This window comes from Mirounga leonina, unplaced genomic scaffold, assembly GCF_011800145.1.
Source record: "Mirounga leonina isolate KUSES-001 unplaced genomic scaffold, KU_Mleo_1.0 Mir_126, whole genome shotgun sequence".
NCBI classification, from domain to species: domain Eukaryota; kingdom Metazoa; phylum Chordata; class Mammalia; order Carnivora; family Phocidae; genus Mirounga; species Mirounga leonina.
Window position 1 is genome coordinate 15,134,950 of NW_023270314.1, and position 14,880 is coordinate 15,149,829.

At 42.8% G+C, this 14,880-nt stretch overlaps 1 protein-coding gene across 3 annotated transcripts in view; it reads right to left on the reverse strand.

Annotated features, from left to right (window-relative positions):
- The window catches only part of MSRB3 (methionine sulfoxide reductase B3), a 178,899-nt gene that overhangs the window by 162,523 nt on the left and 1,496 nt on the right, over positions 1 to 14,880 (reverse strand). Inside the window, exon 1 of one of the 3 annotated variants that reach the window (XM_035002217.1) lies at positions 3,642 to 3,781. The exons of 1 other annotated variant lie outside the window; for it this stretch is intronic. In XM_035002217.1, coding sequence (XP_034858108.1) covers positions 3,642 to 3,732 — 91 coding nt within the window. In that variant the 5' untranslated portion in view covers positions 3,733 to 3,781. Of the gene's footprint in view, positions 1 to 3,641; positions 3,782 to 14,880 lie in introns of those variants that run through there. One more of the 3 variants, XM_035002216.1, reaches the window with a different exon arrangement.

Genomic DNA, 14,880 nt, shown 5'->3' on the forward strand with positions numbered 1-14,880 from the left:
CCGCATCGAGCCCCGCATCGAGCCCCGCATCGAGCCCCGCATCGAGCTCCCTGCTCTGCCGGAAGCCTGCTTCTCCCTCTCCCGCTCCCCCTGCTTGTGTTCCCTCTCTGGCTGTCTTTCTCGTTGTCAAATAAATAAAATCTTAAAAAAAAAAAAGAAGAGACCTTAGGGAAAATCTCTATCAAGACACAAACTGTGTCTATCAGGTTCTTTCTCTCAGGAATTCAGAATCAAGCCTCAATGATTTAGTCTTTCCCTGTGAACTGAGGGACACGTAAATACTCAGGAGCTGCTGAGCAGTCAAATTCAACCATGAACACAGGAAAGCAGGAAAAAAAAAAAAAAGGTCAGCAAAGAAAGAACAATGAAGCAAAGAAAGGCAAAGAGTAGAGACAGAGAAAGTTCCACGTTTTCCAGTCCCTGGTCCCTAATATGGTCTGTCTGCATTTAGCTTCCATCAAATTCCTTTCTTTCATTTTCCTAAAACTAGTTCAAGTTCGTTTCTCTTACTTGCAACAGAAGCTTAAATGAGGCAATAACCAAATCCTCCGTAAAGTCAATTGGTTGATTTATTACTGGCCTATCTTTTCTACAATTTCTTTTTCTTTGCATTTCCATAAAGGCATAAAGATGACTTTGGTATGCTATACAGAAAATATGTGAACAAGGATCCAGGACCACGCTGAACATTTTAAAAGAAAAACTGGCCCAGAAAGGAGAAAATATAAGAATATTCAAAGTAAAGCCTTGAGATATCTATATAGAAATCACAGATGCTAACAACTGGCAAATTAAATAGCAATCTGATGACCCTCCTATCCAATCTCAATTTAATTCTGAATAAACCAGATGGGTAGGTCCAAGTATGATCAATAGGGCATTTTGTAGGAATGTAGGGCATTTCATCTGGAATGCCCCCAAATAACTACCCACAACCTCCCAACCACAGAAAGGTTTGGATGCTGTGCTGTGGTATCCTTAACCCAGACACAAATTCCAAAACTGAATACCAAACCATCTTAGGGCCTGGGCTTAACTGCCCTAAAGAACAGTTAGACATTTACCCTATGACATAACCAGCACTTCCTGCTATTAGATGAGGGGAAGAGAAAGTAACACAAGCTTAATATCATGGAACTCTGTCAACGTGTGTGCATCTGTGTGCATGTGCCAGATATCAAGATGTTCCACAAGCTGGATCCACACCAATCAGATCTGACCACAAGTAGACCAGTTTAACATGTATAGCAAGTCAGAGTTGACAATCAGAAGTTTGAATCAATGTAGGGTGGGCGGCTCTGCAGGATTATATAAACAAAAACAATATTACAGTAACCTAGAGTTCGAAGGGACATGGAGATTATGTCCAACTTCATCACTTTACAGAGAAGGAAGCTAAACATCTGAACCAAATCCCCAACTATAATAAGTAACACAGGCACGATAAAATCAAAGAACTGTGACCAGATAATAGAACCAAAAAAAGCATTATTTGCTAAAGTTCTCTCTAATGGTTGAAATTTTATTTTTAATTTAAAAAGGATAAATGTATTAGAAAATGTAGGAAAAAATCTAAGCAACTACTGTTGGGATCTTTTTTGGATATTCTTGTTACTTGAGTTTAGCAAAATAGTAAAGATTTCTGACCTAATGGGTTAACATTTTAGTTAAAATACTAGAACAAGCACCTTTAAAAACTAAAAAACTGTGAGTTGATTCAAAACGTAAATGATGCTATATGTTTGCAACCTTGGCAGATAGGCAGTTTAGGCACTGTGACAAAATTCTACATGGTAGAGAACTACTTATTTTAATATAAAAAAATTCCAAACGTTCACATAGGGTCCTAATAAAAGTCATCAGAAATTAGACTTATATGTCAGCTGGGACCAAAATTAAAAGAATGAATGTTTAAGTGATCCAAACATAAACTTGGTGTTCAAAATTGCTGGCAAGGGGCCACAGTACAGTGGATTTTGGTCTTCAAGGGCTGCTTTACCACAAGTATTAGGTAAGTCAACACATCACTGAGGGGAAAGAAAAAAAAACACATATATTCCCTGGCAGTACAATCCACTCTTTATTGTGCAGCACAGTATTTTCTAGAAGACCACTAATAAAATGTGCAGTTAGAACCTCTTGTATTTCCCAAGAAGTACTATTAAAGATACTCCTAAAATATGAATCCATAAAAAGTAGGTCTTTCTGAAAAACAGTTCTAGTCAGAAGCAAACATGAAATTGATATCATTACTTAAATTAATATTTATAAACTGCACATTTAATAAAGTTAAACATTTTAAAAATATCCCATTAATCTAAATTGGCAATTTTATAAGTTACATGAACCCTGAAGATTTTTTTATAGACCAACTATCTTTTAAATTCTGTTTTGCCACCAATGCTGGTGGCAACGGAAATATGAAGAGACAGACCAGAGAGTTCTGAATATAATCTATGCTTATTAGAGTCAGCTTTAAAGTAATTCATAAGTCCTAATTGCGAGCCATATCTTATGTTGACGCTTTAGTCTTGTAGCGGCAAAAACAAAAACAAACTAAAATTTCCTAATCTCAACTGAGGAATTATAATTTTTGTTCTTCCATTCCAGAAAAAATTAAGAACTGAGAAACTCTGATGATTAGTAAGTTGGATACTCATCACAAATACCAAAATTTCATGCAATTTCACATTTACCTTAAACTGTACATTTGTAATTTCAAATAATTACCTTTTATAATAACCTCATAAAAAATGTTCGTGATATTTTCCACATGATTTAAAGAAAATGATCTTAAAAATCGTCTCTTAAGACTTCAGAATTACCGTAATTATAGTCCTAAACCAAGGAAGGCAGGAATGGCCCCTTTCGTTCACATAGTTTGACTTTAAATAGTCCGGTGTAAAACTTAACAAACAGACTCAGATGCTTTTTTCCGCTCAAAAACAAAACAAAACTGGTAGCTGGCAAACTCGGGGTTTTGTTCGGCTTGGGCCTATTAAATACCAGCGGGGCCCGCGGGAGCCTGAGCCCCAGCCCCCGGCGCGGGCGATGCGGCGGGCGGGTGACCGTGCGCCCCTCGGTGCGCCCCTGCTCGCCGCCCGCCGCTCCCGGCGCTGCCCCCAGCGCCGCCCGGCGCCCCACGCCCCTCCGGACGCGCGGCGGGAGGCGCGGGCCTGGCCGGCGCATTCCCACGCACCCCGGCCCGTTATCCGAGCGGGCACTTCGGCGGGGGCCCCCGCCGCTGGTCCCGCGCCCTCCCGCAGTCGGCGCGGCGCCCCTCCTCTGCCTCCGGCGGGCGGCCCGGCCAAGCCCCTTCCCGGGGGCCCGCGTCGGGCGAGAGCGTCCCTCGGCTCAGGTTCGCTCCGGGGACGGGATAAGGTGTCGGCGACGCGGCCAGACGCCTCCCGGAGGCGGGGGCGAAGCCAGCCTGACCTCCTTCCATCCGCGCCCCCTCCGCCGCCCGCGCGGGGCGCTCCCCTTCAGCGCCCCTCCCCGGCTCAGGACAGGGGGCGTCCCCGCAGGAGGCTGAAGGGGGCGCAGCCGGCGCTCAGAGGGGATCCGGGGTCTGGGTCACACCTCAACTCGGCAGGGTTGGGCTGGGAGAGGGGAGGCGAGGCGCGGAGGGAGCCCAAACTTACCTGACTGCGCGGTTCTCCGCGCCACGGCCGTGGCCAGCCAAAGGCGGAGGCAGAGCGAGAGGGGGCGCGGGAGGGTCCGCCGCGGGCTCATGGAAGGGCCAGGGAGCCGCCGCCGCCGCCGCCGCCGCCGTCCGAGCCTCCCTCCCTCCCTCCCTCCCTCCCAGGCTCCGGGCGACGGACGGGGCGGCGGGAGGCATGACGGGAAATTCCTGGGCGCGGGCAGCCGAGTCCAAATATGAGCATGGGAGACGAGCGAGGGAGGACCGCGGAGCGGGCCCGCCGCGGACAGGGCCCGCTGCCCGGCCTCAGCGGCCGCCAACTCCCTCCTCCGAATCCTGCTCGTCCACAGCCGCCGCGAGGCTGCCGGCCGCGAGCGCGAGCAGAAGGTGGAAGCTCTCTGCCAGGGAGCATCCCTCCCCAGGGTTGAGGCCCGAGAGCAGAGCCGAGCGCCCCACCCAGGTCCCACCTGAGACCCCTGACGGGGTAGAAGAGAGAGAGACCACCACCAGGAAACCGGACAGCGAGCCGAGGACCCGACGGAAGACGCCTAAGGGGTTTGAGGAGACTCCCGCGCTGCCCCTCATCACCTGAGCGCTTTGGTCAGGAGAGGATAAAAAGATCTGGCAAATACTTCTGTTAAGCAGTGTGGGAGGGTGAGGCTGGAGCGGCACTGCCAGTTCCGCACATTCAGGTGAGCCATCCAGTCCACAACAAACAGGCATTGTAAGACACAAAACCACCCCCTGCCTTCCAGGCGAGCGTTCATTTGCAGCGGAGGCAGGCTGCGTGTCAAGTTTTCACAGTAGTTAAATGCTGATGCTGAGACCAGTTGTCCTTTCCACCACCAACCTGTCTTCCTCCCCTTACACTAGTTTTTGTAGTTGTTGTAGCTTGCCTAAAAGGCAATGTTGAAATGTATTCAAAAGGTGCTACCTCTGATGGCCAAAATGTCAGTCCCAGATGTTTAATTACAGGCCCAAGCTACTAGCTCCCTGCCTTTTCTTTGGCACTGGTAACTCCTCCAGTAATCGAGTCCAAATGACCCTTAGCTTTTCAAGACAACGTAATTGTCTTAATTACTATAATTTATTATTTTTTTATTCACATTGACACGACAGGCCCTGCAGATGCAAGATGTTATATAATTCCTTAGGAACATTTTAAGATGCTACAAAAATGATTTATGGATGCAAAATTCTTAAGGGGTAAATGCCAAACAGATTTAGAGTGTGGATTATTCTAGTATGAACTAAAGTGTGGTAATCTGTACATCACGCTACTTGTTTGAAAATGCTGATTTGAAAATCAAAAACTTCAAAACAAATTTAATTCTAGCAAATTATTAAGGCCCATATGCCAAAAACCACTCCATTTGCAAAAAGCTCCCCTTAAATCATTTGGTACTGAGAAACACCACATCCTATGAATTACTCCTGGCAAATGGGCAGATTTCACCCTTAATATACTAGCAGTGACAATGAAGCTAAGGGCAGATGATCTAAGTAAACTAAGGGTAAATAAGCTGTAATACAGTAAATAAGGGATTTAAAAGACACATGGTATTATTCAATTTAGGTACCTAGAAGCTGGGCAGTGGGAGGGGAATATTCAGGAAAACTATTGAATATTCACTCCCTTTTCTCTTTTTTGTATATTTAACTGGGTATAACATAAGCATCTGTTTTGTTGGGGTTTTTTTAAGATTTATTTATTTTTATTTGAGAGAGAGAGCACTCAAGCCAGGGGGAGGGGCAGAGGGAAAGAGAGAGAGAGAGAGAGAATCTCAAGCAGACTCACCACTGAGCATGGAGCCCAACACAGGGTTCTATCCCAGGACCCTGAGATCATGACCTGAGCCAAAACCAAGAGCTGGACGCTCAACTGACTGAGCCACCCAGGCTACCCAAGCATCTGTTTTTCTTAATTCCCTTATAACATCTAACATAGTTCTTTGGCCATAATCTAACAGGTTGTTTAAAAACAAAAGGAAATGAGCACAGTAATTTGTGGACTGACATATAGCAGTTCTGAGCTAAGTGTAGGGAAAAGCTTGTTTCAAAGGAATGTAATAATCATAGTTATATTTAAAATATTTTAGTTGACCTTATATGCAAAAACATAAAATTATAAACACTGCATTATCCCACAACCTAGTTCATAGTAATATAAGTGGAGAGTTTAGTAATTGTATCTGCAATTCTGCTGACTTGACCGCAAAACCAGCAGCTGGGTTTTTTTTTTGTTTTCGTTTTGTTTTGTTTTAAAGATTCTATCTATTTATTTGAGAGAGAGAGAGAGAATGGGCGGGGGGGAGCAGAGGGAGAGGAACAAGCAGACTTTGCACTGAGCGCAGAGCCCAAGGTCATGCCCGATCCCAGGACCCCGAGATCACGACTGCAGCCAAAACCAAGAGTAGGCCCCCTCAACCGACCCAGCCACCCAGGCGCCCTACCCACCAGATGTTTTCAAGGCTTCAATAAATTAAAGAGAGGAGAAAAGAGCTAAAGTTACTTGAGTGCGTAACAAGTGCCAGACACTGTGCTAGATGTCTTACACATGGTACTTCATTTAATTCCTACAAATCTCTCTGAGCTTGTTATCCTTTATCCTTATTTTACAGCTAAGGAGACTGAGGCATAGATAAATTATGCTACCAGGAAGGGGTGAAGGAGTATTGGAATTCAAACCTCATTCCAAAATCATATATGCTCTTTTTACTGTACGAACCTGTCCCATTTTCCCTACATTAAAAAAAAAAAGAAAAAAAAAAGGAACTCAAAAACTGTATTCACTGGGCTCTTGTGGTTTTAAGTAACTGGTGTGCACTCAAGTTACCTCAAGTAATAGGGGTAAAGAATACATGTGGAAATAAGACCAGAGACTTAACCGGCTTGTCGGGTCATCCTTTGTGGGCCTGGGAGGTGGAGGTTGTGCCTTTTGATAAGTACCAGGAACAGGAAAGGTACTACCCTCTGACCACATTCCTATGAGCTTTGTAATTTAGCCACTGATATTTAGATCATATATTTCACAATGTCTTCTCTAACGTCTTTTTTTATAATCTTAATACCAATCATGTTAACATATTACCTTAAACATTGTTTGTTTTTAAGACAAAGGACCCAGAAGAGGTAACTGCTTCCCCTGCTCCCTATATACCATCCCTTCCCCTACCCAGTGGTGTGCTAGTAAATTGTTAACAACCAGCCCTGGAGGAGGGAGACCTCAATTGTAACAAAAATCAATTGATGTGGTGTCAATACTCCCCCAGCCTGAGGCAGAGTGGGGAAGAGATGCACACAACCAGCACTCGGGTCAGGGCCTGTGACCGCCAGCACAGCATTGCCCCAGCTCCTCATGAAATGTCTTCAGAACACAGCCGTAATTCAAACTGCACAACCATAGCTCTTCCCACTTGCTGCCAATTCTCTGTCTATAGTTCATGATCAAATGCCCCGGAGGGGAGAATCTGATTCTATCACCATTGTCCTTTTTGGGGAAAGTTCTTACTTGAGGCAATCTCAGAAAACACTGGGCAGCCCACAGACTGGCTACCTCTAAGCCAGGTGTCCTCTCCTACTGCAGCTGTGACTAGGATGGAAGGCTAACATTCTACACAACATAGCACCAATGCTGAAGAAACAGACTGCGCTGCTACCTTCTTAGGGCTTGTGGTTGGGGCAACCTCTTTTAAAAGGAGTCTGTAGGCAGGACAGGCTTTCAAGCTGTAATCTCGCCAACATACTGTGCTCAGCTCTTCAATAAGATCCTCTCAGCCACTCCACAAAGCTTTGGGGCAGCCTTTACTCGGCATACCCCAAGGAGCTGCCAACAACTGCAAACAGGAGAATGGACAGGTTAGGACTAGACAGTACTCAAAAGCCCCCAGCCAGAGTCAGAAATAGAAACCCTAAGTTAGTACTTAAATTCAATGAACATTTATCAGGCGCCATTGTTTTAAACCAATAATGACTGATGGGAGAGTAAGGGAATTACCTCACAGGAGGATGTAAAAGACTCTCGAGGAGAAAGTTTTTCAAACCACACTCAATCCAAACTCCCCAAATGTGCTTTCCTCTCCTGGGAAATAGAATGGTGTGACTCACTCGTGCTGAGAACACTTTTATACTGGTGAAAGCATGCCCCTTGCCTCAGCGTGCTGGGGTGGGGTGGGAGTGAGGCTGAGGAGAACTACTCTCAACAACATGAGGGACACAGAGTCAATGCTGACTTAAGGGAGACACCTGAAATTTTCTCTCAGATTCTGAAAAAGAATTTCCACTTTCATGACACACTTCCAGTCCCCAGTCACCAGATGTACTAAAAGGACAAGGACTCTGTATCAGGTCATGAAGTGGGGCCCCTAAATAAAGATAAAGACTGAATTAAAATTAGCACTTTCCATCTTTTCATGGTAAAATAATTTTGCTGCATCTCAAATGGCATTCTTTTATTTTACACAGTTGAAGCCATTCCTTTTGTTGATTAATTCTGGAGAGATTTGATGTATTCCCATGATTGATGTGCTGCCTGATTCTACTAGCTTTGGATATGTGGTTATGCTACAACAAGCAATAAATATTTAACAAGATTTTCAATGTTTTAGAGAATTAAATAATCCTCTCTAGACCAGCAAAGCTGCTTGACTGTTAGCAAGATTGTCACGTAAAGCAGTATATGCAACATCAACTACATACACAAAATTAAAGAGAAGGGGAAGGAGCAAGATTGAACATTTTGGGGGCACCTGGGTGGCTCAGTTGGTTAGGCATCTGACTCTTGGTTTCGGCTCAGGTCATGATCTCATGGGTCGTGAGGTAGAGCCCCTCATGGGGCTTCACACTCAGTAGGGAGTCTGCTTGAAGATTCTCTCCCTCTGCTCCTGCCCCCATGTGTGTGCACTGTGCTCTCTCCCTAAAATAAATAAATCTTAAAAAAAATTAAAAGAATGAATATTTTAAGTTGTACAGGAGAATTCTGATGGTGAACTTGATTCTACTCTTTTACTCCATCTCTCAGTGCTTCTTATATGGAGAACATCTAACCCCACAGCGTGTGCATGTGGTGTTTAAAGGTGTGTATTTTTCACATAACTTGTCCCTAACCACGAACTACCTCCTTCATGTGTTGTTCAGCCAAAGCAGCCACAATCTAATCCAGTGGTAAAGAAAACCCTGGCTGTGTTGGGCTTTCTGGGAGATGCTATGTTGCTCTCCAAAATGGTGCCTCACTACAGGATTTTCTGCAGTAGTTTTACCTCTGCCTAAATTTCACCCTGCAAGCTGCTGTTAGAACCTAATCTCAAAATCAGATAGTTCTACTCACTGGTCAGGGACCTGGGCTTTGGCATCAGACAGATCTAAATTCAAGCATGGCCTCCACCATTAAAGCTCATGGGACAACAGGCAAGTTACTTAACTACTCCAAGCTTTGATATTCTTCTCTGTAGAATGAAAAAGTAAAGATACCTACCACTCATGATGCTTAGCACTTAGTCCCATGCTAGCTAATGGTAACTCCTTAATAAATATCAATATAATACTAATATTATTAACTTTTATCATCACTTACCAACTTTCAATCACCAGAGTCACTCTTTGCCTTTAAGCTTTATCTGATATGATTTCCTGTCTGAAATGACTCATAGTTTCTCTTCACAGCTCAGAGTCCTACATTTGTATTCATAATCACCTCTTAAGGAAGTCTGTTCAGATTTAGTTGATTCTTTCAACACATGTTTTCTTCAAACACTTTTTATACTTATATCCAGGTTTACTAATAGTGTTTTCAAATGTTTTTAAGTCTTCACTTCCTCAAAGTAGTCATAGTAGAAGGCTACACACACTTATCATTACTCAAACTACTTTGTGAAAACCACTTTTAGATTTGCCATCAAAATATATGATGAGATTTTTAAAATATCTTCAATACAGGAAAATCATCTTTGCATTCATTCATTCTACAAATATTTACTAATGCTTACTTTGAACTGGATAGATAATAAGGTAAACTGGTAAGATACTTAGTAGGTTAAAGTGATAACTGCTAACAAGAGAAATAAGGCAGGGAAGGTTGCTAAAAGTGTTGGGAAAGTAACATTAAAGACATACAAGAAAGAAGGAAGCCATGCTAGTGTGTGAGAAAAGAGGAACAGCAAGCAAAGAGGAAACACCCAAAGCCAGAGGCAGAGAGGCCCTGTAGGAGGACCATCCAGGAGGCTGGCATGGGGAGAAGAGGGGGAAAGGGGCTGTGGAGGGGGCATCCAAGGTTGTGGCCCAAGAGGCAATCACATAGGGTCTTATGGGTCATTTATGACGACTTTGGCTTCTTTTGTAGTGAGATGGGAAACTATAATAGGCTTTACACAGAGGAGCGACTCGATCTGATTTACATTTTCACAGAGAACTCCCTTTGGCTGTTCTGTTAAGGAGTGCAGAGACAGAAGGGGAGACCAGTTAGGAGGTTCTTGAAGTACTCCAGGTGAAAGATAATTGTGATTTGGGGTAGGGAAGCAGTGGAGGTGGCGAAAAGTGATCAAATTCAAGATATATTTGGAAGGAAGGGCCCACGAGATTTGCTGACATACCAAATGTAGGGTTTGAAAGAAAAAAAAGTTAAGAACGTCTCTATCCTTTTTTCCTTTTCCTCCCCCCCCCCCCCCGCCCCGGGCCTTACAGAATTGCCATTTCATGAGATAGGGCTGACTTGGAAGTAGGCGGTGCGGTAGTATATTAGCAGCTCAGTTTTCCACGTTACATTTGAACTGGCTTTTAGACACATAGGAGAATGTTCATCTAGACAATTAAATATGAAAGTCGCATGTATAGAGGGATGGCTGGGTTACAGATAGCATGGAAATGACATATAAATCATGAGAAGTCCATAGATTAAAAAAAAAAAAGGGGCCAACAAGGGCACCGTCAGGAGTATGCAAACTGGTGCAGCCACTGTGTGAAACAGTATGGAGGTGCCTCAAAAATTAAAAATAGAACTACCCTACAACCCAGGAACCGCTCTACTGGGTATTTACCCCCCAAATACAAAAACATTAATTTGAAGGGATACATGCACTCGTTTATTGCAGCATTATTTAAATATAGCCAAACTATAGAAGTAGCCCAAGTGTCCATCAATGCATAAAGATGATGGGGGGGGTGTGTGTGTGTGTATAGAATATTATTCAGCCATAAGAAAGAATGCTATCTTGCCATTTGCAATGACATGGATGGAACTAGAGTGTATTATGCTAAGTGAAATATGTCAGAGAAAGACAAATACGATATGATTTCACTCGTGTGGAATTCAAGAAACAAATGAGCAAAGGAAAAAAAAGACAAACCAAGAAACAGACTAAACTGCAGAGAACTGACGGTTAACAGAGGGAGGGTGAGATGGGGGAAATAGGGGATGGGGATTAAAGAGTGCACTTATCATGATGAAAAAAATAAAATGATTTGAAAAGAGAAAAAAAAGGTGGTGAGGCTAAAGAGGTAGGAGGAAAAGTATGGAAACCTGAGAGGCAAATGAAGCTCTTATTTTTTATTTTTTTCAGAACACATTTGATTTGTGGAAAAAGACAAAATTTAGGACCAAACAGAAGAGATGAATAGCCACACTGTTATTCCCTTTTTATGCTTTCAAATGAGTAAACATAAAATATTAATGATTTTTATTATTATAAGGACTTATAAACTGACTCTGAAACATCTCTAAATACTTGAGGAATAGTAGCAATGGAATACAGGTATATTCCACCACGTGACCACATTGAAAAGCTGTCCCTATAGGTCAGATGGCCAGACATCCAATAGTTGTGGTGTGTAATTGACAGCTAAGTGACAAGGTCCACTAGACAAAAGGGAATAAGAACATCTCTTCAGAGATGGACAGAAACCTTTCTGAGGTTCAAATATATACAAAGTAGTTTTAAAACTATAGCTTAAAGTATTGTACCAAAGTTGATTTTATGTTTTTTAAAGTTGGTGGTCCGTAAAAGTAGAGAGAGAAATAAACTTGCAGTGGCAGATTTCTATTCAAACTCTGGCTATGCCATGTAATAGTTGTGTATGACTTTCAAATTCACATCTCTGGGATTTAGTGACCTTATCTTTGAAAGTAATTTTGTCTGCCCTGCCTATTCTGCAAGATGTTGGTGCGAGTCGAATGATATTAAGGGGCTTTCAAACTACAGATGTCTAAAGGAAAAGTCATGATTGAGGTGCAATGCATTTTTCTAAATTCACCCACTTTTGTTTCTTTGTATAAGCCACAGTTCTTTACATAGCTTGAAGATGCCTCTTTGAGATTCTGATAAAAGAAAAAGGTCCCCTAAGGAAAATGCATAACATACACACAAAATTTAATATACAATTGCACACTGAAAATCACTTTGGAGCATAATTTCTTGTGTGGAAGAGAAACTTAATGAAAATTGTTTTAAAAAATTTAGTGTGTGGCAGGCAATGGGGGTAAATTAGAAGAGTACCATTGAGAAGGCCACCCAGGCAGGTGCAGATACCCAGACTTGAAGGTAGAGTCCCTAGTCTAAGATAGTAGCAGTAAGACTAGAGATGAACAAGATGTTTGATAGGAGTTGCCAGATAAAACGCAGGATATGCAGATAAATCTAAATTCTACATAAACACCAAATAATTTTTAGTATGTCCTAAATATTCCATTGAGCATTATTCATAGTTTATCTGAAACTCAGTTTAACTGGACATTCTATACTTTTATTTGCTAAATCTGGCAACCCTAGAGAGAAACTGGTGAACTTACTCCTACCTTCATCCTCTTATTTCTCTGAGGCTATCTGATTCTGATACAAATGTGTGCAATGTGACCACTGGGAAATGGAGAGAAAGTCATTAAGATCTAGTCCAGTTCTTTGGTCGCTCCTGAAGAGACCCATAAAGATGTCAAATAGTTCTTTATAGACCTATTTATTTTCCAGCCAGGGCATGAGACTTACTAATAATGTGGCTATATTCTATTCTCAATATATGGGTTTTACACTGTCCAGTACAATCTACATGAATGTGCGTGTACGCGCCTGCTTAACATATGGGTTAATCAGCAAAGAAACCACCAGCTCACAGTTGCCTCGGAGAGAATACTGAGTAAGAAACATGAATTGGATGGGTTCCTGAGTGGCTCAGTGGGTTAAGCTCCTGCCTTTGGCTCAGGTCCTGCTCAGTGGGGAGCCTGCTTCCCCCTGCCTCTGCACCCCCCCCCCCCGGCTCATGCTTGCACTCTCTCTCCTGTCTCAAATAAAATCTTAAAAAAAAAAAAAACCACACAAACATGAATTGGAGGACCCATAGTCAGTTTGTCTATCACCGCCCCACCTACGTATGTGCATACACATGCACAGACACGTGTGAGACTAGGCAGGTAGTTTTTTCTCTACACAGCCCAAATCTGTGGCCTTCCTTGACTGCACAGTGTATGGTAGCAATGGGAAGGAAGAAAGGTTCAGACAAGGACGTCCCTTTCAGTGGAGGAATAGGGGCAGTTGGAAGATTCAAAGAAGGAAATCTTTTTGAGGTGGTAATACAAACCTGAAAGCAGGGCAGGCAGGAGCATTCAGGAAGGTGACTTTCTCTAAAAGCTTCCAACCCTTAAGGTCTTATCCCCTGGGTGATGCAAGTGAAAACCCAAAGTAGTGCTACAGAGCTTTAACCCGTATCTCTCCTACTTTGTGATTCTGTCTGAAATTATCTTCCCCAGGTGCTGGTGTCTCATTTGTGGAGGCTAAAAGGTCCAGATAGCAAGGAGAAAGCAGTCTGGTTTCAACCCATTCCTCTAATAAACATAGGGACAGACTAGGATTCAGAACTGATGATCAACAATATTTCAAGAACAGCCCACAGTAAAACCAAAAGGCCCACAGCACACAAGGCTGGGGAGAATTTTGGAGAAGGCAGGTAGAGGGAAAAGTAAGGCCAGCCTTCATGATTGACCTGTGGCTTAGTGAAAGCTGCCCTTGAGCAAAAGTGAGTTTTGCAAACTTTGGGGTAGTAGAGCTATGGGGCAAGACTTGGATACTGACTGAATTCTCAACAGTAACAGAATATTGAAAAGGGCAGTAGAGTCTTCGTTTGCACCTTCCCATAGTGTAATGAGTGCTTAATAAATAAGCGCTGTTGACTGACCCTTCAAATGGGGGTGGGAGGATGGAAAGGGTATTGTTGAAGGGGGAAGGAGGGAGGTGGTGAATTTATACATGTTTCAACTCTCATAGGAAAAACAAATGGGCCAAATAAAACTATCATCCGCTTATCTTTCCACAATGGCATAAAATGAAAAAAAGAAAAAGTTTCTTCTAAAAACCATTATATTCTGCTCCCAGTAGTAAGCCCAGTTACAACTAGAACTACAAGTAAAATTGGCTTGCATTAATGAAAATATGTAATATATCACAACCAAAGCTCTGAAAACTCAAAATATTCAGTGCAAAGAAACCCCAAAGAGACATTTACTATAGTGCTTGGGAGTAAAAAGCAAAGCATTAAAACAATAAAAACATTTTCCAAATGAATCAAATGATGCTCAGCTAACTTTGTGTTACTTCACATCAATAAAGAAAAACACATCAAGAAATCTATACCTTAAGTAAGCAATGATGTTATAAATATGACTGAAACAGCTCTGAACTATTTCCAGCTTTGCCTCTAAAATTCCTTTGGTCTGACGGCAGAACATATTTCCTGTTCTCATACTCTATGGGAAGTAGCACACCCATTTCAATCTTTGTCACTTTTTTCCTGTATCAACATCCACGGGAGGAATGATTTAGGTGCTGCCTACCCTAGGTTGAGATCTGAGATCCAGAAGCCATCTGGCAACGAGTCTCAAACTTTTGTCAGAACTACCTGGAGAGCCTGTTACTATCCTGGGATCTTTTCCAGATACAGTGTTTCAGCAGGTTTGAAGGATTCAGGAATCTGCATTTCTAACAAGAACCCCATATGAAAAGATTTTATTTATTTATTTGACAGAGACAGAGATAGCAAGAGCAGGAACACAAGCAGGGGAAGTGGAAGGGGGAGAAGCAGGCTTCCCGCAGAGCAGGGAGCCTGATGTGGGGCTTGATCCCAGGACCCTGGGATCGTGACCTGAGCCTAAGGCAGACGCTCAGTGACTGAGCCACCCAGGCGCCCCACCCCAGATGATTCTAAGAGAGGTGGTCCACATGTCCTTCTTTGAGAAATTCAGGTTAAGTAACCAGAGTAATTTT